Source organism: Symphalangus syndactylus, chromosome 1, assembly GCF_028878055.3.
Source record: "Symphalangus syndactylus isolate Jambi chromosome 1, NHGRI_mSymSyn1-v2.1_pri, whole genome shotgun sequence".
In the NCBI taxonomy this organism is placed as follows: domain Eukaryota; kingdom Metazoa; phylum Chordata; class Mammalia; order Primates; family Hylobatidae; genus Symphalangus; species Symphalangus syndactylus.
In genome coordinates, this window is record NC_072423.2 from 113916661 (window position 1) to 113941518 (window position 24858).

At 39.2% G+C, this 24858-nt stretch overlaps 1 protein-coding gene and 1 pseudogene across 7 annotated transcripts in view; one reads left to right on the forward strand and one right to left on the reverse strand.

The window, feature by feature from the left end:
* Positions 1 to 24858, forward strand: part of SETD2 (SET domain containing 2, histone lysine methyltransferase) — a 155986-nt gene that overhangs the window by 78432 nt on the left and 52696 nt on the right. For 5 of the 7 annotated variants that reach the window (XM_055279447.2, XM_055279439.2, XM_063609086.1 and 2 more), the window contains exons 10-12: positions 3529 to 3663; positions 5455 to 5574; positions 7718 to 8380. In XM_055279447.2, the coding sequence (XP_055135422.2) occupies positions 3529 to 3663; positions 5455 to 5574; positions 7718 to 8380 (918 nt within the window). Of the gene's footprint in view, positions 1 to 3528; positions 3664 to 5454; positions 5575 to 7717; positions 8381 to 11021; positions 11190 to 24858 lie in introns of those variants that run through there. The other 2 variants (XM_055279466.2, XM_055279455.2) reach the window with 2 other exon arrangements.
* LOC129461741 (uncharacterized) lies at positions 3020 to 3159 on the reverse strand (annotated as a pseudogene).

Genomic DNA, 24858 nt, shown 5'->3' on the forward strand with positions numbered 1-24858 from the left:
TTAATTAATTTATTTATTTTTGAGACAGAGTCTTGCTCTGTCGCCCAGGCTAGAGTACAGTGGCATGATCTTGGCTCACTGCAGCCTCCGCCTCCTATGTTCAAGTGATTCTCCTGCCACAGCCTCCTGAGTAGCTGTGATTATAGGCACCTGCCATCATGCTCGGCCAATTTTTGTATTTTTAGTAGAGACTGGGTTTCACCATGTTGGCCAGGCTGGCCTTGAACTCCTGACCTCAGGTGATCCACCCACCTCGGCCTCCCAAAGTGCTGGGATTACAGGCGTAGGCCACCGTGCCTGGCCTAATTTTTGTATTTTTAGTAGAGATGGGGTTTTACCATGTTTGCCAGGCTTGTCCTGAACTCCTGGCCTCAGGTGATCTGCCCGCCTTGGCCTCTCAACTGCTGGTATTACAGGTGTGAGCCACTGCGCCTGGCTAAAAATATCTCATTTTTTAGTCCTGTGAGTATTTTCATCTCAAAACTCTGTCAAAAGCAGTATTCTGGCTGTTACAGTTGAGAGGGAAAGTAGAATTTTAAAGCCCTTGAACTCATCTAATACCGTAGAATTTGGGACACAGAAAGGCTTACATTTAGGATATGCAAGGAAAAGATATCTTTAATGAAATTGTCTTTCTTGGATTAAGACAACTTTAAATTGGTTTTTCTGTTCGTGTATTTACTCAAAAACTTAAATGGTATTGGAAATGAAAAAGAATGAGCCTTAAATGTACATTTTAGAAAGAAAAATGGGTTTGAGTTTCTACAACCTCTCTCAGGCAGCACTTTATATTTTCTCATTTATTCTTATTCTTTACCAGAATGTGAATTTTTGGGTACAATATGAAATAAAAATGTTCAGTGCCTTGCCTGAAATTATATTAAGGGATAAATAGCTAGTTAAGTAAAGAAAAAAGTAATAGAAAATTTTCTTAAGATTTTTTCCTTTTAGTTTGCTTTTCTCTGCATCATTTCATTCTAGACTTTTATCATTTCCTGCTAAGTTGTAATGCTACCTGTCTTCTCCTTAGTCTCTAGCTTATCTAAATTTTATTCTGTTATTGCCACACAAATTATTCTCAAATTCCACTTTGGGCTGGGCACGGTGGCTCACGGCTATAATCCTAGCACTTTGGGAGGCTGAGGCGGGCAGATCACAAGATCAGGAGATCGAGACCATCCTGGCTAGCACGGTGAAACCCTGTCTCTACTAAAAATACAAAAAATTAGCCGGATGTGGTGGCATGGGCCTGTAGTCCCAGCTACTCAGGAGGCTGAGGCAGGAGAATCACTTGAACCTGGGAGGTGGAGGTTACAGTGAGCTGAGATCGCGCCGCTGCACTCCAGTCTGGGCGACAGAACGAAACTCCTTCTCAAAAAAAAAAAAAAAAAAAAAAAAAAACACTTTGATCATATTATTCCCTTGTTCAGGATTCTGTTCAGGTTTTATCAAATTCAAGTTATTTTATATTACACTGAGATCTTCTAATCTAACACCAGTCTTTTATTTGTTTGTTTGTTTTTGAGAAGGAGTCTCATTCTGTCGCTCAGGCTAGAGTACAGTGGCACAATCTCGGTTCACTGCAACCTCCACCTCATGGGTTCAAGCTATTCTCCTGCCTCAGCCTCCCGGATAGCTGGTACTACAGGCTGCCGCCACAACGCCTGGCTAATTTTTGTATTTTTATTAGAGATAGGGTTCCACCATGTTGGCCAGGCTGGTCTTGAACTCCTGACCTCAGGTGATCCGCCTGTCTTGGCCTTTCAAAGTTCTGGGATTGTAGACATGAGCCACTGCATCTGGCTCAGTCTTTTATTTGGTATAGTTTTTCTCAGTCCGTCACCATGCCTTATCTGTTTGAGCTTTGCTGACCTATGCACTGTCATGATTTCTTATTTTCCTTTGTTCACACTTTCCCCACTACTTTGCTTACCCTTTCCTTTTGTCTTTATCTTACCTATTTCTAATCTTATTTCAGTGACTCATTCTAATTACTCCCTTACATAGGCCTCTTAGTTCTATGTAACATTTGCAGTTAATGCTTCCTTGTTTGGTTTCATATGAATTAATTTAATCTCCCCCATAATAAATTCTTTGAAGGCATCTTTATATCCTGTAATTGCCATAATGCAGGGCTGGAAATAACCTTTGGTAGGTTGATTCCCATCCCCCATTATTTACATTTAATATTTAAAATACTCAAAGAATATATATGTTACAAAGCATAATTATAAAATCCTTGTTAGTGCTTCTCTGCTTCCTTCTCCCTACCTAGAGGTTACCACTGTTGTACATTTTGGGTCTTACTTCCTTGCCTTTTTTTGAGACAGGATTTCACTGTGTCACCCAGGCTGGAGTGCAGTGGCAAAATTATAACTCATTATAGCCTCAATCTCCCAGGCTCAGGTGATCCTTCTGCCTCAGCCTCCTGAATAGCTGAGACTATAGACACATGCTACTACACCTAATTTTTTTGATTTTTAGTAGAGATGAAGTCTGCCTGTGTTGCCCAGGCTGGTCTTAAACTCCTGAGCTCAAGTGATCCTCCTGCCTCAGCCTTTCAAAGTGCTGGGATTACAAGTGTGAGCCACCATGCCCGGTCATCCTTGCTTGTTTAAAAGCAGTTTTTCACATATGTATCACTAAAAAGTTCAGCTCTGAGGTGCATAAAAATGGATTCATATAGCATGTAATTCTTTGGAACTTGCTTTTTCTTAATGACATATTTTTAAGATTGATGGATGTTGTTGCTTTTGGCTGTACTTGATTCCTTTCACTGTGGTATTATATTTCATTGAGTGAACATGGCCGTTTATCCAACTTGTACAGATATTTGGGTTGTTGGCAATTTTTTGCTATTATAAGTATTGCTTCAATGAACATTCTTATGAGTCTCCAGGTCCACATGTGCAGAATTTCTCTACAGTTTATTCTGATAAGTAGAATTTCTGTGCATGGGGATACAACTATTTTATTTTTCAGGCTAATGCTTTGTTTTTTTTCTGAAGCACCCTGCCCCTATCAGCTGGGTCATTCATATGCTGACATCATAAAAAGGTCATTATATATTATAACATATAACTTATATAAGTTTGAGGGAGATATATCTCACACAGCAGCATGAAAACCCAATCATTATATTTATGAACCATAAAGGATCTCTGAAGTCCTTTTGGTTTAATGTAATTTGTTCATGGTCTCCCATAAGGGCAGGTTTTTCTGTTTTGGCTCATTGCAAATCTCCACCTAGAATTACACTTGACCCATGTAATAAGTTCTTGCTACGTATTTGATGAGTGAATGAAGTGCATTTCAAATGTATTATACCACTGTATACTTTCATCAACAGTAGACTTATTATTATCAGCCTTCTTAACTTTTTCCCCCAGTCTAGTACTTTCCTAGTTTGGTCTTAATTTGTGTTTTCCTGATAATTGATAAGGTTGAGCAACTTTTTGGGTCTTTTGGTTTTTTTTTTTTGGTTGTTGTTGCTGTTTTATAAAAAGGTATTTTTATTTGCTGTGGTAGGTGGATGGAGAGCTAGAAGCTCTGATGGAAAATGGTGAGGGTCTTTCTGATAAAAACCAGGTGCTCAGCTTATCCCGGCTAATGGTTAGAATTGAAACTTTGGAGCAGAAACTTACCTGTCTGGAACTCATACAGGTGAACACTTTAATGTTTATTTTTTATTTCTGGTTTTGGGGTGGGAATGAATGAAGATGAATGAAGAAGGAATAATTCTGATAAGAGTTAGTCTTATTTATTTATTTGTTTGTTTGTTTGTTTAGATGGAGTCTTTTTCTGTCATCCAGGCTGGAGTGCAGTGGTGCAGTCTCGGTTCACTGTAACTTCTGTGTCCTGGGTGCAAGCAATTCTCCTGACCCAGCGTCCTGAGTAGCTGGGATTACAGGCACCCGCCACCACGCCCAGCTGATTTTTGTATTTTCTTATTAGAGATGGGGTTTCACCATGTTGGCCAGGCTGGTGTCGAAATCCTGACCTCAGATGATCCACCCGTCTCAGCCTCCCAGAATGCTGGGATTACAGGCGTGAGCCACCATGGCTGGCCAATCTTATTTTTTTAATGGATATGTGAATTGTGTATTACTTTCAAAGCTTGTACCATATTATTTAAAATGGCTGAAGCGTTCAGTATCGTTTAATCTATTAGTACAGGGATCCCCATTCCCCAGGCCATGGGCTGGTTAGGAATGGGGCCACACAGGAGGAGGTGAGTGAGCATTACTGCCTGAGTTCCACCTGCTGTCAGATTAGCAGCGGCATTCGATTCTCATAGGAGCGTGAACCCTATTGTGAATTGCACATGAGAGAGATCTAGGTTGTATACTCCTTATGAGAATCTAATGCCTGATGATTTGAGGTGGAACAGTTTCATCCTGAATCCATCCCCCACCCAGTTCATTGAAAAATTGTCTTCCATGAAACTGGTTCCTGGTGCCAGAAAGGTTGGGGACCATGGCATTAGTAGACCTGGTTTGCTTTCTGTCTATATTCAAAGAATGTGGTGGCTTTTTTTTTGTGTGTGTGTGGTGATTCATCACACTTGCCATAGCCTTTTACCCTCCAGTTATTAGCATCCCAAAGCCATTTGTACTACTTGATCTCCAAGCACGAAATTTTAACGGTACCCTTTTTTACACCAGTTTATTAAGTATGCCACAAGATGTTAGATAACACAAAATGATTTTTTTTTTTTTTTTTTTAGGGTCTTGCTTTGTTGCCCAGGCTGGAATGCAGTTGTGCAATCATAGCTCACTGCAGCCTTGGAACTCCTGGGCTCAAGTGATCCTCCTGCCTCAGTTGCCTGAGTATCTAGGACTACAGGCACACACCACCACATCCAGCTAATTTTTATATTTATGTTTTTGTAGAGATAAGGGTCTTGCTATTTTGCCCAGGCTGGTCTTGAACTCCTGGCCTCAACCAGTCCCTCCCTCTTCCACCTTCCAAAGTGCTGGGATTTTAGTTATAAGCCACGGTTTAAAAAAACCATAATGATTAAAAAAAAAAAAAAAAAAAAAACTTAACAGGAAAAAGAGGGCTTTTCAACAATCATCTGAAAGGGAGAGAAGAAAGAATTATTTAAGTACTAATTTTTATGGTTTTAGCTTTATTTAAAAAGTTAGATGCAATTTTTTCTTAGTTCTTCAGAATTTTCATTATAAATGACCTATTAATATTCATGTAATTTTCTACGTTAGTAAAATCCCAGTTGACTGGCTGTATTTTGTGTATCAGAGAAGATTATAATCTGTTCAAAGCATTTGTTGTAGAGTTCTATTTAGGCTAATGAAAACAGTTTCTAGGGTTTTTTTGTGAATTTAAGTGAACCCTATAATGTGTAATGTATACATGAACTCTCCTTGGGCTCTTTGTAATATTCTGGTATTGCCTCCCAATGCTCTGCATCCTGTCTCCCTTCCCCCATGAAAGAACACACACTCACAATCCTGCCTGAAGTCCTTTCTGGAACGTCATGGGCTGTCTTTGTTGTGGATCTGGATGGCAGAGCTAGGTGACGGCCGGGAAAGTAACCAGAAGCTTCAGGAAGAGGTCAGTTCACATTTAGCTTGCTTGTTTCTTAAAACCATTATATTGATTGCCTAGGTTGTGGGTATGTGATAACATCAGTAATTATGAATTTAGCACTGTATCATTGGTATTAAATAATCAAATAATTTTTTCATCTCAGTATCATTCCCTTAACGTATCTAACCGTACATACACCTTGTTAGTAGTTTGTCCCATGGTTTTCCTATAGTATCTTTTTAAAGTTGGTACTACATAGCAGGGAACTACAAGAGCAAGAAATAATAACAACAACATAGTTAAGTGAAAGATCCAGTTTGTTGTTAAAACCAGAGTTTTAAAAAGATGGGAAGTCATATAAAATTTGAACTGTGGGGTCTAAAGAATTGGTAAAGATCTGAATTCTACATAACAAGAGTATGAACATTTTGAGGAATCTTTTAAATAAATATTTTAAAAAATCTAAGTAAAGGTTCATTGGCAGCATTGTTAGTGGAGTTATGATGTCTTTACCTTTCTATGAAATTAATAGTATTTTCTAACTTTCTAATTTGTAATATAATCCCAAAGTCTTTTATTTAATAAAACACTTTTAAAAACAAACAAAAAGGAATGGGCAGATAAGTACTTGTTCTTGCCGCCTTCCTTCTCCCAGGAGATTTGGCTTGAGGAAATTGAGGAAGCCTTGGGGTTTCTGTGGAACTACATTGAGGAATACTTCAGAAAAAATTCTTGGATTTCAGAATGGGGGAGGTTGTCTGAGGAGAGGATCTCTCTTTGCTAGATAGCTGTTTATCAAAAGCTGAAGAGATGTCTGCATTTTTGTGTGTACGACAGACATCATTTAAATGTTGTTACATAGCTGCCAAGTCTATATCATAGACACTTAGTAAACTTTTTAAGAAAAGATACCCAGGATTGGCCGGGCGCGGTGGCTCACGCTTGTAATCCCAGCACTTTGGGAGGCCGAGGTGGGCGGATCACGAGGTCAGGAGATCGAGACCACGGTGAAACCCCGTCTCTACTAAAAAATACAAAAAACTAGCCGGGCGTGGTGGCGGGCGCCTGTAGTCCCAGCTACAAGGAGAGGCTGAGGCAGGAGAATGGCGTGAACCCAGGAGGCGGAGCTTGCAGTGAGCTGAGATTGCGCCACTGCACTCCAGCCTGGGTGACAGAGCGAGACTCCGTCTCAAAAAAAAAAAAAAAAAAAAAAAAAAAAAGAAAAGATACCCAGGATTGGTCCAGTAGTGTATATGTTTAAAAAGCTACCTAGGTTTAGGAACTACTGGTAGAGAATATTGATCAGTCCTATTTGATGTTGTGATTCTTGCTGATCAGTCTTATTAAAAGTTTTTCTTTCTTAAGGAAAACAATATTATGATTTTTAAATATGCTTGTGTTTACAGAGATGTAGGTCTTAATAAAGCAGTAGCAAAACTGCACTACTCTTGCAGAAATAATCTGAGTCCCATCCAGAGATTGAAAAAGTCAACTGTAGGCCAGGTGCTGTGGCTCAACGCCTGTAATCCCAGCACTTTGGGAGGCTGAGACAGGCGCACCACCTAAGGTCAGGAGTTCAAGACCAGCCTGACCAACATGGAGAAACCCCGTCTCTACTTTAAAAAAAAAAAAAAAAAAAAAAAAAAAAAAAAAAAAAAAGCTGTGCATGGTGGTACATCCCTGTAATCCTAGCTCCTCGGGAGGCTGAGGCAGGAGAATCACTTGAACCAGGGAGCCAGAGATTGCAGTGACCAAGATCACATCATTGCACTCCAGCCTGGTAACAAGAACGAAACTCTGTCTCAAAAAAAAAAACAAAGTCAACTGTAGCCAGGTGTGGCTCATGCCGGTAATCCTAGCATTTTGGGAGGCCGAGGTGGGTGGATCACTTGAGGTCAGGAGTTTGAGACCAGCCTGGCCAACATGGTGAAACCCCATCTCTACTAAAAATACAAAAGATTAGCCAGGTGTGGCAGCGAGCGCCTGTACTCCCAGCTACTTGGGAGGCTGAGACAGGAGAATTGCTTGAACCCAGGAGGCAGAGGTTGCAGTGAGCCGAGATCATGCCATTGCGTTCCAGCCTGGGTGATAGAGTGAGACTCTGTCTCAAAAAAAAAAAAAAAGTCAACTGTACAAAGTGATGTAATTTTTTTTTATATTTAATCAGATTATAAAGACTTTGGAACACTTGCCCATTCCTACTAAAAATATGTTGGAGGAAAGCAAAGTACTTCCAATTATTCAACGCTGGTCTCAGACTAAGACTGCTGTCCCTCCGTTGAGTGAAGGAGATGGGTATTCTAGTGAGAATACATCGCGTGCTCACACACCACTCAACACACCTGATCCTTCCACCAAGCTGAGCACAGAGGCTGACACAGACACTCCCAAGAAACTAATGTTTCGCAGACTGAAAATTATAAGTGAAAATAGCATGGACAGTGCAATCTCTGATGCAACCAGTGAGCTAGAAGGCAAGGATGGCAAAGAGGATCTTGATCAATTAGAAAATGTCCCTATAGAGGAAGAGGAAGAATTGCAGTCACAACAGCTACTCCCACAACAGCTGCCTGAATGCAAAGTTGATAGTGAAACCAACGTAGAAGCTAGTAAGCTACCTACATCTGAACCGGAAGCTGACGCTGAAATAGAGCCCAAAGAGAGCAATGGCACAAAACTAGAAGAACCTATTAATGAAGAAACACCATCCCAAGATGAAGAGGAGGGTGTGTCTGATGTGGAGAGTGAAAGGAGCCAAGAACAGCCAGATAAAACAGTGGATATAAGTGATTTGGCCACCAAACTCCTGGACAGTTGGAAAGACCTAAAGGTAAGGAAGCATCTTTTGTTCATTTCAACTTGAATTACTCAGGTTTAGAGTTCTACAAACCTAAGCAAAATTAACGACTTTTTTTAGCCATGCATATTTCTGAAAAATGGAATACTGTCTCTCTTACTGTTTTATTTATAAGTGTCTCAAACATCCTCTAAACCATGGCAAGAGTCATATTAGCCAAACTAATATACAAATGTCTTCTTTTCTCTCACTTAGAAAAGTATATCACAATAGTGAGTTCAGTCATTTAAGTGCTCTTCACATTAAAAACAAAAATCCTTTGAGTAGCAAACTTAGGATTCTGTTTGTAATGAGAAAAAATTAGTGTTTAAATTTATTGGAAATCAGTTGTATTAATGGAAAATTAAAAATTAATTGGAAAACTAAGGTAATTTAGCAGCTTATTAAAAATGATTGAATGTAAATTTTTATTTTAGAAAAACAACTTTATGGAACTAGTTGGTATTCACTTCTATTATTGTTTCTGAAATGGGCCTGCTTTTAAATGCCTATTTCTTTGGACAAAAGAGGAAAAATAGATCTGGAACTCTTATGCCTATTACGTACATAATCTCTTGTTGAAGAATGTAGCAAGATGTGCAGGGTTTGCTTTGCAGAAAACCCAGACTGAGTCTTGGATAAACACAAGAATGAATAACAGGATAAACCTAGGAGAGGTGTGGTACATTTCATTTGTAAGTGATCTGGACTTGGGATCCATGTCTTGAGGACCCTGTGGGAACAGGTTACTTAACTAGCTTCTATTTTTCTGTTCCTCCTTTCTTCTGCCAGAGATGAAGCAACCAAATAAACCAGCAATCCTGACTCTTTGCAGCAAGATGAACACCTGAATCCTCCCTGCCCCTAATTATGATGACAAAACTCACTCCATTAGATCCTGTGATTTGACCCAATGAAACTGGCCTTAAACACTGAGCAAAATGAGTAGTTGTTGGTTGTATACTATGCTTCCTCATTTGCTGTGTTGAGACCCTTCTTTAAGTATGTTGTGGTTTCAGCTCTTGTTTACCCATTTGAGCTCTTACTCATGTTACTTTCATCACTTACAATTCAGTATAAAGTCAGCCTTATTATGTCTTAGGAAATCAGGCCTTTCTCTAAATATAAAAGGAAGGGTTCGTAGTAAATTTATTTACGAAGTCAGTATGTGAACTGCAGGAATCAGAATTGCAGTTAATTGAAAGAAGTGCTGGGATAGTCGTTTGATAGATTTTTATTTAAGGCCTGCTTTGTGACAGTACAGGAGTCCCTAAAAGGAGTCCCTCTTGTGTTTGGAGGTTGCCAGTGGAGCCTGTAAAGAAGCTCAATTAAGAAGGTGGAGATGAAGACAAGTACACAAATGGACACAGAAAAGGCCTTTACAGCTGTAGTTTTATGGAAGGAGAATAAGTAGGGTTGTAGACCAGTAGTTTACTTTTGCCGGAGAAGTCTCTGGTTGACGTTATTTTTTAAAACTGCTAAGATGTAATCATTATAAAGCTGTCTTAAAATCTGGAAAAAGTAAATATTCTTGTTTCTTTGTATGATAGTGGGTTTCTGTAATTGTGATGGTATGAATTACTCTCTAGGATATACTTAACCCAATTAGATGTAACCGTGGTAATTTAAACTCACACTCTGGTCGCACATTTGAGTCCTACAAAATTATTTCTTCCCCTTCTTCTTATCTTCCCCACTCCTATCTGAAACATCAAAGCAATTTTATAATATTATGTAGCTTGATGATCCTCTTGATTTGAGGTTTAAAACCTTATTTGTACTTAAAATATATCCTTCTTATCCTTCATACTTTGGATTTTTCCTGATTCTTAGTGTCAAGGGAGCCATTAAGTAAAATTCTCCTCTCTTCTTCAAACTTTAGTTTGCTCTGGAATCATTACCCATCTAGAATTGTATTACTGAGAAATGTTTTTACTTGACTGTGAACTGTGATGTTTTGTTACACATTGGTGCTGGGGTTCTTAATTCATCCATCATTCTAATTAACATTTACTATGGCTCTGATTTCAAAACTCTGATTATGGTGGTTCTTAAAAAAAAAACCAGACAAACATAGGTAGCATTTAACCAGAAGTCTGAAATCAGGAATCCATAATTTGAACATGTTTTAGAGAAACACATTGACTTGATGTGATTACTATATATCCATACGATCCCGGCATTGAAAGAGTTAACTACTTCTGTCTGATTTCCACCTATGTGTTCGAGTAGACATTGGCTGAAAAGAAAATGTCTTATTCAACCAACCTTTATTAGGTACCTATTGTCAAACACTGTTAGTTGCTGATCTTTAATTCCAAGATCATACTAAAAAGCATTGGTCTAAGATTGTGGTTATATGGTTATGGCCATTTCAGGTCTCCCATAACATTGAGGGCCACCATAACATGGTGGACATGTGTTCCGCTTGGCTTTTCTACACACTGGATGGAGTGAAGAACAGAAAGGGATTGCTTCAGATTCCTTAATCTTGGTTTTGCTGTGATGGCAGACTATAGGAATCATCAGTAAATGAAAGAGGGTGGGAGGGAAGGGAATGAAGCTTCATGAATTACTCTTTGTCCTCCCAGATCTGATGATGATCCCCCTTGTAACTTGAACCATTTCCATCTAGCTTCTCAGGGCAGCAAGGAGCTTGTTAACATCACCAGCTGACCATGTGTCTCCTTTTCTCAACTCCATTTCCAACTTCGTGCTGAAGAAAAACGAGAACCTAGCGTGCATTCTGTGAAGAAACAGGAAGATGGTTGGGAAGTTGGATGATGCATGAAAAATATAATAGGTGAAAAGAGGACAGAGGTGGTTAACTCACTGGCGCCGGCGTTATTTTGGTGCGTCCATTGCCGACAATGGATGTCGTTCCGGGAAAATCCCTACTCCTGGCGAGAAAGGATTAAGTGAGCTACTTTTTCTATACCTATATACACAGGACCACTGCCTTGACTCCACAAGGCTTACACATTTTGACTCCTAAAGTAGACCTCAACCAGAAACATCACCTAGCACTTTGCCACTTGTGAGCATGTATTCGTTTTCATGTGAAAATTTACTAGGCTACATTTTCAGCAGGGATATGTGCATATATTTCTGTTTGCAAAAGAAATTGTTGCATATCACCCCTCATGCTGAAAATACACCCTAGACTTCATAGGGCAAAACAGCTGGTTACCAGTGGCGACTAAGTATAACTTGACTGGAATATCTTCATTCATTTGGATCATAAGAAGAGGAGGTAAGGTTCCTGTGAACGTGGCAATTTCATTTGCCATTAAACACCGAGAGATTGTAATGGTTAGTGATTCCAGAGCCTCTCTTATAAACACTTAGATTATAGGATGTGCATCTCTCCTTAGAATGAAGTCTGGGTATTTCCATTTGCATCTGGATTTAGATGATTTAGGGACAAAATTACCTACATGTAATAAGTTGAACTCTTCCTAATGACTACTCTTATTCTTCTCTTATTCCATCTTTATCTCAAGACATTATCTTTAATTCAGCAAATCAAGTATTTCCCTAGAAAGCTACGTATTAAAACTCTCTATGAAAAGTTAAAATAAAGCAGAGTTGCCTAAACTGAGAAGTTTTGATCACTGCTTGGAATTTCACTCCCTCACTAATATTGTATGTGAAATCTGCTGTGCAACATTTGAAAATGAAATTATGTGTCCTGGATTTCTGTGGTAATTTTCGAATTCTTACTAGAGTAAGATTATTCTGTATCCATAAGGATTAATATTACTTATCCTTTAACAAAATTAGAATTGCCCCTAAAGAATGCTGTTTTAGCTACAGCAACGTTGAAATTTTTAAATAAATGTCTCGTTTGGTAAAAGGCAAAAATGGTCTAAAATTTATTGGTCCATTTTTTAACCAAATACTTTCATCTAAATCAAGGGTTGGCCAAATCTGCCCCACTGTCTCTTTTTATAAATAAAATTTTCTTTGAAAACACAGCCACGTTCATTCGTTTATGTATTGTCATCTGTGGCTGCTTTTGTACTACAGTGGTAGAGTTGAGTAGTTGTGACAAAGACTGGATGGCCCACAAAGCCTAAAATATATACTGTCTTGTCCTTTACAGAAAAAGTTTGCCAACATCTGATCTAAAAGATAAAGTGCAGAATCTGGCTGCTCTAAACATTCTGGTTTTGAATGAAGTCATTTTCACTTTACTCTTTTGGGTGAGCTCTTAATTCTGTTTCCCTAAAGACGTAATGATCATGTTTCTATTGCTGCCCATGAAGTTAGTTTTTTTTAAAAAGTCTTGACGCTGTTTAGGAAGTGATTTGGATGTACAACTATCTTGAGAGGTGGGAGGGTGTATACATTATAGAATTTCCAAGCTAGAAGTGATCATTAAGGAATATTGTTATTCCCTTAGGACTGTGACCAAGTCAGAAACTTGAGACTGTTTTAGTATAGATGTAGGCAGTATAATTTAAGTCTTATAGTAACCATAACCATAATGAAAACACATACATTTTCCTTCCTAATATTTTAAACTTTTAATTATGATATAATTTCAGGCTTAATGAAAAACTGCAAGAATAATATTCTGTACATATTCTACATGTTACACACATTCTAGTGACAAGTCTAGAGAAAATTCAGTGAAAAATTCCTCTAAACTTTTCACTGAGATTCCCCAGTGTTAACATTTTACCTTATTTTTTTTTTATCGTTTTCTGTTTCTGAACTTTAAAAAAGTAAGTTACAGCAGAGGTGGGCAGATCATTTGAGCCCAGGAGTTCAAGACCATCCCGGGCAACAAAGCAAAACCCCGTCTCTACAAAAACTAAAAAATTAGCCAGGCATGGTGGCACACGCCTGTAGTCCCAGCCACTTGGGAGGCTGATGTGGGAGGATTGCTTGAGCCCAGGAGGTTGAGGCTGCAGTGATCCATGATGGTGTCACTGCATTCCAGCCTGGATGACAGAGTGAGACTTTGTCTAAAAAACAACAACAACAACAACAACAAAGTTACTAAGTTATAGATATGATGCCCCTGGATATTGTGTATTTCCTAAAACCAAGGATATTCTTCTGTGTAACTTTAGTGTACTTACCAAAATCAGCAAATTACAGTGATAAAATGCTATGATCTAATCAACAGACCTCTTTCAGATTTTGCCAGTTGTTCACATAATGGCCTGTATAGAAAAAAAAAAAAAGGCTGAGAATCTAATATGGGAGCAAGCATTACATTGAGTTGTATGCCTCCTTAGTATCCTTTACTCTGAAATAGTTCTTCAGTCTGCCTTTATTTTTTATAAAGTTCACATTTTAAAGTATTTTTGAATTTTTGTAGAATATCCCTCAGTTGGGTTTGTCTGAAACTTTCCTTTGTTGGATTCAGGTATACATTTTTTTGGTCAGGAATATTACAGTAGTGTTCTTCTCATGGTACTGAATTGTCCCATTACTAGCATTGTCAACTTTTATCACTCGATTAAGCCGTAGTCTGCCAGACTTTTCCAGTGTAAAGTTACGATTTTTCTCTTTATAATTAAAAAGCATCACATATGAGCAACTTTGGAAATATGTAAATATCCTATTTTTCATAAAGTGTATCCATTAGATTTAGCATCCAGTGATTTGCTTGAATTACTTACTATGGTGGTTGCCAAATGGTGATTTTCTAATTCATTATTCCTTTTACTTTGTTTATTGGACATTCTTTTGTAAGCAAGAAGTGTACTTGTTCTCCTATTTGTTCATTCATTGATTTATACTATTTTACTCGTAGATTCTTATTTTACCCAATAGATTATGATCCATTAACTTCATTATTTACTTGATGCCTTCATTGTCCCATATTTGGCCAGTAGAAGCCCTTTCATATTGGCTTTTGTGTCATTTTGACATATCTCCATTATTTTCTTTTACCTTTTTGCTACAATATGCTGTTCCAGGCTCATCTTGTACTGTCCCTTCCCCAGCCCTGGAATTGGTCATTTCTTCAAGAATCTCTTGTTCCTTGAGTTGGGAAAGGTTTTTGAAACCAGTATCTGGATTCTAGATGAAGTTGTCGATACTGGGACATTGTTTCTAGGACCTGTCAGCAGATTGTATAAAATATATGTGTGTGTGTGTGTATCAATTAACATGTATGTACACACAGTGTACTTCACCACTCTATTATCTATCATTTGTTTCCATCTGTTAATCTGACACCATACCCTCCATTGAATCTTTTGAGATTCCTTCTGTAACTCTCAGTTGTTCATTCTTCTTTTGCCTATCCCTTAAAAAGTTGTGTATTTCTTGGGGCATCTGAGATTTATTTTGTTCTACATGTTAAATAGGGCACAGCAGGCCGGGCGTGGTGGCTCATACTTGTAATCCCAGCACTTTGGGAGGCCGAGGCAGGTGGATCACCTGAGGTCAACAGTTCAAGACCAGCCCGGCCAACATGGTGAAACCCTGTCTCTACAAAAATACAAAAGTTAGCCGGGCATGATGGCAGTGCCTGTAATTCCAGCTACTCGGGAGGCTGAGGAGGGGGAATTGCTTGAACCCAGGAGGTAGAGGTTGCAGTGAGCTGAGATCGCACCATTTCGCTCCAGCCTGGGTGACACAGCGAGATTCTGTCTCTGAAAAATAAATAAGGCACAACATCCCTTCTTTGCCACTTTTAATTCAGGCTCCTGCCATTTCTTACTTACACTTTTACAACATTTATCCTTCTTGCTCTCATTCTTTTCCCCTTTCATGTTATCCTTCATTATGCTACAATATTTTAAAAACACAAATGTGATTAACAGGAATCTCTAGTAACATCTCAGAGACTCCATTACTCTAAGAACAAAGCCTTTAGTGTATGATAGAGAAAGTAATTCCATGTCTGTCTAAACTTCTTGCCTAGCAGGCAGTTTCTCTTTACACACTCAGTGCATGAGGCACATCAGTCTTCTCATACATATTCACCTCTTCATGTCCTTGAACATACTATTCTCCTTGCTTGGAATTTTTTTTTTTTTTTTTTTTGAATGAGTTGCAGTTCATGCTTTGTCCTTTTCTGTACTTCTATACAACTGTAATAATCTTAACCGATTACTAAAACTTCTTGTGTAGATGCTTGTTTCCCCTCACTAGACCATGGAATTGCTTCCTTCAAAGGCATGAACAGTTTTTTAATCTTTGTAGCAAGAGTTACTTTTATTATGGCATCTTGGGAGTAATGGTTATTATAAATTACTTCTTAGTAATAGTGAGTGACTACTATGTGCCCCCTATATTCTGTGCTACATTCAGTAGCTAGAGCAATCTTTCGGAAATATAAATCCTTCATCTCAGTTTCCTATTTAAAATTTTTAAATGGCTCACTATTACACTGTTAAAATTAAGTTCATTTTTCTTAACGTGGCTCGCATGCCTTGCATGGTCTGGTTTCCGTTTATTTCTGCAGTCTCCTCCTCTCAAGCCATTCTAGACAGGCAGTAGACCTCTGCTGCTACTACTCACACACATACACTCTTTCCTGAAAACTCTTTTGTTTTGGATGTCTCTTCTCATTTAAATTTCTTCCTCCCCCCCCCCCCCCACCTCCGAAAGTCTTTCCTGTTTCTCCAAGATAGAGTGTTTGTTTTGCCCTTTGTATAGGCTCTCACAACATCTTTTCCAATCAAAGGCAGATAACATTTTATAGTGGTACATTGAGTGAAGGAAGAGACTGCTTATGTCTTGGTCACTTGGGTCTTCCCAGTGTCCTGTGAAGAGCTTGGTAATGTAGTTTGACATTTCATAAATATGTGAATGAAAATATGAAGAAAGTCAATCTTTTTCTGTGGTACCTTCATACTTTCTTTCATACTGCTTCTCAAATCCCTAGAACATATTTTTTCTTTGATAGATGGTCAGAAAATATTTTCATTAGCACATTGTAATCTTTTCAACCCTGTGAAGTTAAGTGGTGGTGTTTTTATCAGCTGTAAAATTGAATCAAACAGACTCATGAGGTTGTAACTTAGCTTTCAGCTGACAGTTGACTCATGTCTTCTGATTTAAATACTGTATTCTTCCACTCACTTTTCTGGTCCAAAAAATAACTATTTCTCTGTCTTTTCTAGGCAGTTCATGCAGTTGTGTTTCTTTGGCAAATACTTTTTAGATTCTTCTTTTTTTTTTTTTTTTTTTTGATGGAGTTTCGCTTTTGTTGCCCAGGCTGGAGTGCAATGGCACAATCTCGGCTCACTGCAACCTCTGCCTCCCGGGTTCAAGCGATTCTCCTGCCTCAGCCTCCGGAGTAGCTGGAATTACAGGCATGCACCACCACGCCCGGCTAATTTTTTTGTGTGTTTTTAGTAGAGACGGGGTTTCTCCATGTTGGTCAGGCTGGTCTTGAACTCCCGACCTCAGGTGATCCGCCCACCTCGGCTTCCCAAAGTGCTGGGATTATGGGCGTGAGCCACCACGCCCGGCCTGTTTAGATCATTCTTAATCTGCTTCTGATTTAGAAACTATAATAAGTCTGAATTCATTCTAACGTCATAGAAACCATTTTAGTGTTTTGTTAAAGTATCTTTTTTCCTTTAATACTGCAGAGATTTTTTTTTTTTTTTTTTTTTTTTTTTTTTTTTTTAAGAGATGGAGTCTCACTCTGTCGCCAGGCTGGAGTGCAGTGGCGCAATCTCAGCTCACTGCAAGCTCTGCCTCCTGGGTTCACGCCATTCTCCTGCCACAGCCTCTCGAGTAGCTGGAACTACAGGCACCTGCCACCATGCCCAGCTAATTTTTGTATTTTTAGTAGAGACGTGATTTCACCGTGTTAGCCAGGATGGTCTCAATCTCCTGACCTCGTGATCCACCTGCCTCAGCCTCCCAAAGTGTTGGGATTACAGGCGTGAGCCACCGTTCCCGGCCTATTGCAGAGATTTTTAATCTGTGATCCATAATTGAACTTCAGGAGATGTCTAGAACCTCTAAAATTACATGTAAGACTATAGCATTTCTGGGGTGAGGGTCCATAAATATGAGCAGTTTCTCTAACAGGGGCATGTATATATTTGGGTTGAGAAAGAAATGAACTGTGGTTCAAAAAGTGTTTCTAGATGATTTGGGTATCAGGAGGGCTCCTACTCTTAGCTTGGTAGTGAAGGGTGGGTAAGGCTAGAAAAGAAGGTGGCTGGGGGACCAAGTTTAAATAGAGACAGTGAACTAGGAGGACTTTCTAGGTATGGCACTTACTGAAGAACAATATTTAGAAGTTGCCTTGTGAGTAGCTATGGTCTTCACCAAGCATACACCCATAATGCACAAGAGTCTTTGGTACTATGCCCAGGACTTTTTCAGAAGCATTTTATCTCTTCTTCTTCTTTTTTAGTTTTAAAAACATGCTATTTCTGCACATGAGGCAAAATATGAAAGACATACAGTGAAATGTTTCCTCCCTACCCTTGGCTTCCATCTGATTTCCTTGAGGCAATCAAGCAGTTCTTGTGTAGCTTTCCAGAGATAATTTATGCATATTATGCATATATTTTATTTTTTAAAATAAAACTGGCAGCATTATTCAGCTCCTTTTAAATATAATGTGAAGATTACTTGATATCGATTTATAAAGAATTTATTTTTCAGAACTGCATATTATTTTACTGTGTAGATATGTCATAATTTATTTAATCATTCTCTTATTATAGCCATTTAGGTTGATTGCTTTCTTTGCCTTAGCAGCAAGTAATTTTCACCTAAGTCATTTCACACATTCACACGTAGGAATATGCATGTTGGCTAAGTTACTAAAAATTAGTATTGTTGAGCTACAGTCTGTGTTGTAATTTTGATAAGCATTGCCAAATTGCTCTTCATAGTTAATTGTATCAGTTCAACTCTCCTTGGCAGTGTATATATGTAAGAATGAGAATTTCACCACCCCTGGCCAGCACAAGTACTGTCAAGTTTTATCTTGGTCAGACTGATAGGCAAAAATGGAATATTGCAGTTTTGATTTAATTTCTCTCATATGTATTAGGTATTGAACATCTTTCTGTTTGTATTTCCTACTTTAAGAACTTTGTTCATATTCTTCACCCATTTTTATTAGTGGCTGAAAACTGCACAGATCTGGTTACCTTTCATTTCTTCGGAGCCCTACTATTCGAAGTTAGAGTGTTTCTTCAGGGGTTTAAAAGCATAAACAAAATTATTTCATTCCCCTTTTCCTCTTCGCCCTCTCACTCTTTCTTCCTCTTTCCCACCCATGTATGTGATTTTTATGTAACCCACCAGACATGTGTATTGTCTTCTAATCAAATCTCTTTGACCTACTTGAGCTTCCCCTCTACTCAGGTGCAGACTTGCTAGGTCATAATCCTTCTGTTTTCCCTTTGGCCCTCGTAGCCTTATTGCTCAGTAGTATTTCATATTTCTTTAATTCTGGAAAATTTATCTGCTTAATTTTGTAAAATATTTTCTTCTTTCCTAGAATGCCTTTTACCTGAAGTTGGCACCTGAACTTCTAGGCTCCATAGTTTTGCTTTTCTATTTTCTTTTTATCCATTCCTGCTGCATTTTGTCTGTTCTTTTAGCTATGAAAGTGGCAGTTTGCTCACAGTATTTTTTTTTTTTTTTTTTTGAGGTGGAATGTCACTCTGTTACCCAGGCTAGAGTGCAGTGGTGCTATCTTAGCTCACTGGAACCTCAAACTCCTGGGCACAAGAGCTCCACCTGCCTCAGCCTCCTGAGTGGCTGGGACTATAGCCATGGGCTGCCATGCCCAGCTACTTTTTTCATTTTTCTTTTTTCTTTCTTTCTTTCTTTCTTTCTTTCTTTCTTTCTTTCTTTCTTTCTTTCTTTCTTTCTTTCTTCCTTTCTTTCTTTCTTCCTTTCTTTCTTCCTTTCTTCCTTTCTTCCTTTCTTCCTTTCTTCCTTTCTTTCTTTCTTTTTTTTGAGACGGAGTCTCGCTGTGTCACCCAGGCTGGAGTGCAGTGGCAAGATCTCGGCTCACTGCAAGCTCTGCCTCCCAGGGTCACACCATTCTCCTGCCTCACCCTCCCGAGTAGCTGAGACTACAGATGCCCGCCACCGTGCACAGCTAATTTCTTGTATTTTTTAGTAGAGACAGGGTTTTGCCGTGTTAGCCAGGATGGTCTGGTCTGAATCTCCTGACCTCACGGTCCGCCTGCCCCAGCCTCCCAAAGTGCTGGGATTACAGGCTTGAGCCACCGTGCCCGGTCCTAAATTTTTTCATTTTTCTAGAGACGAGGTCTTGCTATATTGCCCAGGCTCCTGGGCTCAAGCGATCCACCTGCCTTGGCCTCCCAAAGTGTTGGGATCACAGGTGTGAGCCTCTGCACCCAGCCTTGCTCGCAGTCTTCTTTTCTCTTTCTCAGTACTGCTGTCATTTAGGAAAACATTTAGGAAAAAAGGTTTTGTTGGCTTATACGAGATTTGATCTGTACTTGTTAACAGGGAATAACTAAATCTAGTCTTAGTTTTCAAAAATAAATCTGTTGTTATAGAACAGATAATCTGATCTCTATATAACAAAAGGTGGAAATCTTACTCTTGTAAATTATTTTGTTCTTTTTTTTGAGATGGAGTCTCACTGCGTCACCCAGGCTGAAGTGCAGTGGCATGATCTCAGCTCACTGCAAGCTCTGCCTCCCGGATTCACGCCATTCTCCTGCCTCAGCCTCCTGAGTAGCTGGGACTACAGGCGTCCGCCACCACGCCCGTCTAATTTTTTGTATTTTTGGTAGAGACAGGGTTTCACCGTGTTAGCCAGGATGGTCTCGATCTCCTGACCTCGTGATCTGCCCGCCTTGGCCTCCCAAAGTGCTGGGATTACAGGCGTGGGCCACTGCGCCCCGTCAATTATTTTGTTCTTATAAGTGTTGTTTAGCTCAGGAACAGTCTAAACCAGTGGTAACTTTTTTCTTGTCAGAAAAAGATTTCTTATAAATTATTTAATAATTTTGTTTTAATCCTGTTTCTACAGTATATTTTTAGTTTATTTGGGATGTATTAATGAAGTGCTGCATTGCTTCCAATGAGTACTTTTTGAGCCTGTCGTAAGAAAACGTTGTAAAGTAAGCCATGTGACCTGGTAGTAGTAGGTAACTTGTTCAAGTGTTTATTAATAGAAAACATACTATATGGAACATACTGTTTCAAGTTAAAGACTTTCTACCTTTTACTTTTATTTGCTTATTTTTTTCTTGTATGTTTTGTGTCTGGGCAATCTCTAGCAGTATCACTATATGTTATTGTTTCTTAAATTTCCCCAAATTGTGATCTTTTGCTTTAGCCTGTTTCCTGAATTTCAGACGTATATTTATCACTCTGACCCTGGAAACACAAAATGTTTTGGGCTGTAGGTGAGGCCTTTAAATTCCAAGGATAAAAGCGATTGATGGTATAGTGATAAAAAGCATAGGGTATATGCAGTATTTTGAGTTTATGTAGCACTGTGTAGGTGACTTCTATAAATTAGAAGTAGAATTTCACTTGTTGGTCCATTCAGAAAGGAACTGAGTGTTGATTATGTGCCAGACACTGCTCGTGGTGCTAGAGATACAGCAAAGAATAAGACAGTATGGGCCCATAATAATTATAGCTTGAGTGTGTATGAATTGTGTGTGTTAGTTGAGATTTGCACCTAGACACTAAAGAAATAAGAGGACAATATGTAAAAAATATCAGATGGAGTGTGGAAGCAGATTCTTTTAGGTCTGTCTGAGGGCAAGATCAGTCCTAGAACCTAACTTACAGAATATCAAACCTGCCAGGCATAGTGGCATGCACCTGTAGGCCAGCTACTTGGGAAGCTGAGATCGAAGCATCCCTTGAGCATGGGAGTTTGAGGGTGCAGTGAGCTATGATCACACCACTGCACTGGACATGATGGCTTCCAGCACTTTGGGAGGCTAAGACAGGAGGATCACTTGAGGCCAGGAGTTTGAGACCCGCCTGGGAAACACAGCAAGACCCTATCTCTATACACACAAATACACAATATTAAATCTTAGAACATCCACAGTCATTGTCTTCAGTATTCTCTTCCAGTAAATAAAATTTTGAGACCTTATAGATCTGAAAAATATCCTTATTCTATTCTCCCTTGTTTGGCAGATCATATAATTATCATTTTGAAATGTTCTCTTATAGTATGCCAGTCTCTTGAGTGGAATATTTAACAAAGTAAGGTGGTTTTACATTAAGGGTTAACATGAATGAAGCCAATTTAAACATTTTCTGTAACAGACTCTGTGGCCTATAGATGTGACATTATTCCAGACAAACTCAAGTATCACTGAGACTAATACTGTTATTCACAAGACAGAATGATCTTAAGAAATGTCAAAGTTATCCTCATGTGGCTGCTTCCTTCTCAGCTTTCAATGTTGTGGGGCTTTGGAAAACTTCAGTTATATTTTCAGGACCCCACTCTCTTAATATATAAAATAAGTAGGAGAGAGTAGGTAATCTGAGTTGCAAGCTTAAATTTTGTATGTAGCCTTGACTACATAAAGAGAGAGGATCAAGTTAGCAGCTCCAAGTGCTTGGGTACATATTGATAGAAATTGTTTCTCATATGATTAGGCACACAGTAAATAGTAGCTCCTGGTCATTAGTCACTAGTAATCATTATTTTGTGAACATCAAAATACATTTTCAACTTAGTAGTTGATCTAAACTTTTGAACGTAACTAAGAATTTATCTTTGAGAAGCGTTTCTGGTGGTACATTAACTGCCACTACAGAGTGGGTCCCCAACTTGAGGCCTATGTAATAAATTACTTTAAATGTTTGTAATGAATGCTTATAATGCCAAGATATTATGCAAAAGAAACTAGGTCAAAATTGTGTTATTCTTAGTTGGACCCTCAATACATCAGTTCTAAGTACCTTTTGTGAATGAACCTGCTGTCTTTTGGAGTGCCTAGGTTTACAGAGTACCTAATGCAAATGTCATTTCCAAGCTTCTTAAAATTAGCAGAATACCTGGCCGGGCGCGGTGGCTCACGCTTGTAATCCCAGCACTTTGGGAGGCCGAGGCGGGCGGATCACGAGGTCAGGAGATCGAGACCACGGTGAAACCCCGTCTCTACTAAAAATACAAAAAATTAGCCGGGCGTGGTGGCGGGCGCCTGTAGTCCCAGCTACTCGGAGAGGCTGAGGCAGGAGAATGGCATGAACCCGGGAGGCGGAGTTTGCAGTGAGCCGAGATTGTGCCACTGCACTCCAGCCTGGGTGACAGAGCAGGACTCCGTCTCAAAAAAAAAAAAAAAAAAAAAAAAAAAAAAAAAAAAAAAAAATTAGCAGAATACCTTTTTTCCCTTATAGTGTGGGTAGGTGGTAATAAGTGGCGTTCTTACTTTTTCCTGTCTAGTAACCCCTCTGAGGGGCAGATAGAGGAGTAAGACACACAGAACTAAGAGTGCCAGCTTGCTCCTTCCTGTCTTTGTTCCTGATTCAGTTATTACCCACAGCTAGAAGTTGACAACTCAGTAACTTCAGATGTCCCTCATAGTAGCAGATGGGAATGTATCCCCTCTCTAGGGGCAAAAGCAGATCAAGAGAAAAGAGAGCCCAGATGTCTCTTAGCTGAGGGCAGGCCTACCTAGTTTTTTCTCCCAGATTGTCTCTTGTGGGGAGGGGTGAGTGAGGATAAGAATAGCCAGTGGTTCAGTAGTTCTCAACCTTCTCTGTGCATCAGAATCATCTGAGGAGCTTCTAAAAAATATGCATGTCTGGTACCCACATCCAGAGATTTAGATTCACTTTGTCTGGGGTGGTATTTCCATGAACGTTTCTTGGGTGGTTTAATTGTACAACCAGGGTAGAGAATCACAGCTCTAATGAAAGTTCTTCTACATAGGAAGGAGAAGTTTAAGGGGATGGAGGATGTCACCTGCATTTGTGCATAAATCTCAAAATGGTGCTCCTCAAAATAGTGTTATTAGGCATGTCCTGTGTCATCTAGTACAGAAGATAAAAGTGCTCTCGAGTTAGACTGTCTGGTAGCATCATAACCTTGGGTAGGTTGCTAAGCTTTTTAAATAAGTTTTCTTTTTAGAAAATTGAGGTAATAGTACTTACCTCATAGGGTTGTTTTGAAGCTCAAATAAGATAATGTATTTGAAGGGCCGGGTGTGGTGACTCACATCTGTAATCCCAGAACTTTGGGAGGCCAAGGTGGGCAGATCATGAGGTCAGGAGTTCGAGACCAGTCTGGCCAACATGATGAAACCCCATCTCTACTAAAAATACAAAAATCAGCCAGGCATGGTGACACGCGCCTGTAATCCCGGTTACTGGGGAGGCTAAGGAGAATCGCTTGAACCTGGGAGGTGGAGGTTGCAATGAGCTGAGATCGCACCACTGCACTCCAGCCTGGGCGACAGAGACCCCGGTTCAAAAAAACAAAACAAAAAGGCCGGGTGCAGAAGCTTACACCTGTAATCCCAGCACTCTGGGAGGCCAAAGTGGGAAGATCATGAGGTCAGGAGTTCGAGACCAGCCTGGCTAACATGGTGAAACCCTGTCTGTACTAAAAATACAAAAATTAGCTGGACATGGTGGTGTGTGCCTGTAATCCCTGCTACTCAGGAGGCTAAGGCAGGAGAATTGCTTGAACCCAGGAGGCAGAGGTTGCAGTGAGCTGAGATTGTGCCACTTTACTCCATCCTGGACGACACAGCAAGACTCTGTCTCAAAAAAAAAAAAAAAAAAAAGATAGTGAATTTGAAATGTTCAGCACTGTATCTGGCACACAGTATAAGTGCACAATTAATTATAATCATCTTTATTAGATAATTTGTCAGCATGCATGTAGTATTGGAGGTTTAAAAAGATTTTTCATTTATATAGATTTCCCTGGATCTGTGCAGTCCATATTGATCATTTTTAATGGCAACTGAATATTACATCATGACCTTTCCTCAGTTGTGTGACATGTGGCTTATTAGTTTTCACAAATATTGTTAGAAGCAACAATTGTGGAGAGGAGGCCACTCAGGTGTGGTTAATATTATGAGATTCCTCTGAAGGGAGGATATCACGTTATGTACCATTGAGAGTGTGTAGGCTTGTTACTGGCCCACTTAAGATGACTGGATAAGAAAGTATTGTGCCCAATAGTTACTCGATGGACTGTGGAATAGTGAGGAGCTGTTAAAGAACAAAATAGGTTCTAGGCCTTAGATAACACAAGAAAAGGTACTTAAAAGCCTTTAAAACAGTTCACATTTCTCAGGATCAATTTTGGTACAGTAATCAAGAGGAGCAGTGATCTAATGCTTATCCTTTATATTTTTTATAACAATCACAAGGTGAAAGTAGATACTACATTGGCCATTAGTCATGTTGGTTTTGCATTTATAGAAAAATACACTGAATAGTAGGAATCGTCTTTACACATATAATTTTTCTGAAGTGTTTTTATATAACTGGGTAGTTATTAACCTTTTCTTTCTCCAAGTAGAGATGGCAAGTGCACATTAGAA